We start from the raw sequence: 4,842 nt of genomic DNA, 5'->3' as shown, positions 1-4,842 counted from the left end.
GCATCGACGCTCCGTGGACAGTGGGCCTTAATCTAGAATCTAGACGGACTTATGGGATTTCATTACGTATTATACACGTTTGCGTTTCGACCGGGATAATTGTTCAAACAAAAGTTTTACACACGACCGCTACGAGGACGACCCCGATGTGAAGATAATATGCCAAACCGACCAACTTAGCCGCCGCGTTGTACGGATAAAACGAATCGCTCGATGGTATCCATGGCTCCCACGTGTTGTTCGTCCTTCTTGGATCAGCGAGCCAGTCCACCGGCGGCTTGACTTGTATCGTGACATTGCGTCCGTACTGCTCCAGAAATTGATCCAGCTCGCGAGCGACCTGTTGAGAGAAATGACCGATATGACATGCTCTGAACCTTGAACTATAGCAAGCTGCTGTAGATCTCTTTCAACAATAACGATGCATAATATAAGCCTTTTATGTTTGCGAGATTAAAACTTAAAAGATACATGCTCGCTGATTACACATTCGTGCTTTTAAGACTTCCGTTTTAATTTAGTTCCAGCTAGCGCCATCAGATTTAATGTTGAACGTTTCCTCACCCTCGGATATTGCTCGACGATGTTCTTCGTTTCGCAAGGATCGTTCTCGATATCGAAGAGGCACTCCGTCACGTTGCAAGTGAAAAAATTGTCTCTGTATAAAGTGGAATTGGATCGACAATGGACCATGGCTTCGTGTCGTAACTGAATCATCGTGCTGGGCTGAGTGACCGGACCGCCCAGATGATAGGTGATGCTCTGCGACACTGCGCTCTTCAGGATGGTCTCGGTGTAGGGTGGCAGTTCCTCCTGTGCTGTTTTCTTCGAATCGTTGAAATATGTAGGTAAATAATTTCTTTCGTAGTCAGGGTAATATCCATCGTAGTGGCCACCTTCCATCGATCCTGAGACGTAATTTTTCGTGATCGTTAATGAATGGCATTTACAAACAATAAATGAGCTAAATACTGAAAATATCTTTCCCATTTTTTAAATTAAAATGTTATGAATCTGGAAATCTACGAGTTTTGCGACTGACTGTTGAAAAATTTTTACGTAAAGTTTGAAATCTGGTTACTATTAAATCTTGTTAATATTTATTTAATATTTATGTATTTTACGATTACAAGTTTTATTTTTGAAGTTTCCGCTAAAAGAAGTATTTATTCAGAAGTCTCTACGCGTCGTCACGCGAAAATTTAATTATTATTCTGCCCAATCACGATAACGGAATACCTCGAAGAAGCTTGTACTGCTTATATATGGCACCCTCGGTCTTGGAAATCTCGTCGATGTTCAGCAACAGCTTGTCCCTGACTATCGGATAACCGTCGTTCAACATGCGCCACTGATTCACCCCGTCGATCTCCCCCAAATCCGTCAGATCGCCAGCAGCGGCGGCATAGAGGGTTGGCAGCCAGTCGGATATGTGCACCAGGTCATCGCACACACGTGCTGCTTTACGCAATTTTGGTGACCACAGCACGGCAACTCCTCTCACCCCACCCTCGTAAAGGGTGTATTTCATCTGCCATCATAAATCACGCTCTTATATACCGCCGTGTCTCTTAAAACATCAAAGCGGCTCATAAGCTCGCGCGTATCTCCGGGAAATTTTCGAATAGATTAGGTAAAACGCTGGTATTTTCATAATATATCAGTAATATATGTATAATAATATTTGTTTGTGTAAATAATTTTACTTTTTTTCTTAAATTATCACCGTCGAAAATTGATAGCGACTGAATATGTATACGTCCAGACTTTCATCAATTTGACATCTGAGTCGGTATGTGACTTGAAAATACTTACACCACGTAAGGGATAATTAGAGCCGAAATTGCGAAATTTGCCAATAGGCGCCGCACCGTTGTCAGTGAGGAAGAGGACCACCGAATTCCTTAACATCCCCCGGTTACCCAAAGTATGCACGATGCGCCCAACGGAATCGTCTAATTTCGATACCATCCCTAACGAAATTAACGACAAGACATTGAAGGGAGAATAAAGCAGTCTTTACAAATATCTTACGTAAATTCTCGTACACGATTAAACTAAATTATAATATTTGGTACTTATTTCATTTGTAAATTGGAATTATATTGATCAACGTTAAACAACCACCGACTTTTGCCGTCGACATAATCCACATTATTTGTACTCACTGGCATACTTGCGACGATTTTGTTCCCGGATCTGCATGAACCGCTTGTCGTAGTGATCGTAATCTTGCGGGTTCTCGAGAGGCGCGTGAACAGCGAGATGCGATATTTGGAGATAGAGCGGCCGAGACGGGTCGTGACCCTGGATAATCCTAACTGCCTCATCGGTGAAAAGGTCCGTCACATACTTGTCGGTTAAGCCGTAAGCCGGAGCATCGCCACGATGCATATCATACCCGCTCATATTCTGATACACATGTAAAGAAAACAACAAAATAACAGCAATGATGTATAATAAAAATTAAGTCTTGCATAGAAAATATAATAAAAATTACTTAGATATACAGTTTATAGAGAAGATGAATAAAAAGACAGAGAGAATCAGTGTGTGAGCCTTCTCAAAAGCCAGGCTAATTAAATACATTAAAAAGTAGAGAATATTGACAAAGTTGTAAACTATTAATCATGCGCTCTGGTACAAAAATTGAGAAATTTATAAAAAATAGAGTTAATCAGTTTAGCTTCTGAGACTAATTGTCGACAATAATGATTTTTTTATTCATCTTATTTTAAGTAATTTTTATTGCAATTTTTATGTAAAAAACTAGATCGTTAATAAAACATGCGAAAGAGACAAGACTTTAGAAAAAAAAAGACATCCGTTTTGATTTTTACGATCTCGATCGAGATATGTACCTGATATGAGTACTTGTAGTCATAATACGAAACATGACTATTGTAAAAGCCAAGAAAGGAATCAAAGCCACGGTGCAAGGGCGTGTGCTGAGGCGTGTGGTACCCCAAATGCCACTTCCCGATCAGCTTTGTCGTGTACCCTAGTCCCCGCAAGTGTTCCGGTAAGATCCTCACGCTGAGGGGTAGTCCTCTTGGTTCGCCACCCTGTATATCCTCCCCCTGCATACCTGTACCAAACAACACACAGGCTGTATACAAGAGTATTTCGGATGCTGCATTAATGCACGTCATCGTGCGCATTGCCTCATTATCATCTCCTTAAATGCGCGTTAAATTGTTGCGTTATTCGCGTATGTCTTTTTGTCGCTCAGACGCAGACACATCGTAAATGTCGTAAAACTTTGCGGTATAAAAAAAAAACAAATAAAATCTGACCTCTTCGATTAAAAAAAGTAGAGGAAAAAAGCTGGCGCTGGAATCTGTTTTTTCGAAAAAAAACTTTGTAACGTATGTAAAGAAAGTTTATTGTGTATAAAGCAATGAATAATACATACCCATACGCATCGGATACTTTCCGGTGAAAAACGCGGTTCTGGAAGGTGTGCTAGACGGCAAGACGTAATGTCTATTTAATATAATTCCGTTATACGCTAGGGCGTCTATGTTCGGGGTAGGTATCTGATTAGAGCCGTGGAAACCGACGTCGTTCCACCCCTGAAAATTTCGAGCGTTATTGTCTGTCAGCACGTATAATATATAAGAGAAGTATATATAATGAAAATTAATTAATAATCACTGCAAAGTATTAATAATTCGGTAATTAACAGATAATTATAAGAGGAGCGTCTGACAATAAGCGCTATATATTTACATGTGTACGTATAAAATATTTTTCTCGCACCGGAAATCCAGCATATCAAAATTACGTGATCGAATTAAGTCGTAATAGGCGTGTGCAGGAATTAGCATTCTGTCGTGTAGTCGGAATGAGTCACAGTTTACGACGTGCGTACTTGTTGATTGCGGAGGCGTAGATAAAATACGTAAGCTACGATAATTACCTAAACTAAGGATAATTTTAATCCGGGATACTTTTATGTAAATTAATCGTGCTGAATTGAGTACGTCAGGCAAGCGCGAGTAACGCAAGTAGTAAATGAAAGTTTATGCAAACCATTACATACAAATAAAAAATAATTTCGAACATCTGCAAATGTTTCAAGTATTCTATAAAACAGATGAATCAAAATGTATTAAAAAAAGAATTTGTTTTCGCAGACATTAATCTCCATATATTTTTCAAAAATTTTCCTTTTCCTTCTGTTTCTTTCTACTTTCATATAATATGTAAATCCTACAAAACTCCTGCAAATGCCTGTAGAGTACATTTAAATATCTACATTTTTGTTAAGAATAGGTATGATATTTCTAATCTCTTCGCCTCTTTAATAAATTTTAAACTGTTTGTGAAAAGACAAAGTACGGATAGAAAAGAACAGAAAAGAATTTAATAAATGCTAATCTCAAAAATTAGAGAAAAAGAGAGAGAGAGGATTAGTTAAAAAAAATATTAATTTATTTATCTTAATATCTTTATAAAAGAATTGTCAAGTGAAACATCGGTATCTTCATTTTTATCAATGTCTTACCAGATCATCAGCCATCAAGACGATTATATTCGGTGCCGTTTCATGCAGGCCAAATGTAGTCCCAAGGAACAAAAAAAGGCATAAAACGTGATGAATATCAGCCCATATTATCATTAAACGCACCATCTTCGTGACGATTTAAAGATTTTCGGATATTCAGGGGTGCTGAGAGAGGAAGAGAAATAAAACTTCACTCTATGTCCACGCGGCCTCTTCTTTGCACTTTTCGCGTCACTCGACAGCGATATTCGCGTAAACAAAAGGAGGGTACATTATTCATACGGCATATGTATACCGACGAGCTCTCGCGTAATACAAAGGAGCATAGAGAA

The 4,842-nt window shown here is 38.8% G+C and overlaps 1 protein-coding gene across 1 annotated transcript; it reads right to left on the bottom strand.

The window, feature by feature from the left end:
- Window positions 1-6: 6 nt before the first annotated feature.
- LOC112454900 (arylsulfatase B-like) lies at window positions 7-4,636 on the bottom strand. The gene is made up of 8 exons (XM_025016528.1): window positions 4,511-4,636; window positions 3,416-3,575; window positions 2,862-3,088; window positions 2,169-2,412; window positions 1,816-1,973; window positions 1,240-1,531; window positions 565-908; window positions 7-340 (listed from the first exon to the last, which is right to left on the bottom strand). The coding sequence occupies exons 1-8, from the start codon at window positions 4,634-4,636 to the stop codon at window positions 104-106; spliced, it is 1,788 nt and encodes a 595-aa protein (XP_024872296.1). The 3' UTR covers window positions 7-103.
- Window positions 4,637-4,842: the final 206 nt, after the last annotated feature.

This window comes from Temnothorax curvispinosus, unplaced genomic scaffold (genome assembly GCF_003070985.1).
Source record: "Temnothorax curvispinosus isolate PA1 unplaced genomic scaffold, ASM307098v1 QBEX01005542.1, whole genome shotgun sequence".
Taxonomy (NCBI): domain Eukaryota; kingdom Metazoa; phylum Arthropoda; class Insecta; order Hymenoptera; family Formicidae; genus Temnothorax; species Temnothorax curvispinosus.
The sequence above is the reverse complement of the archived record's forward strand: the minus strand, read 5'-3'. Positions and strand labels throughout refer to the sequence as shown.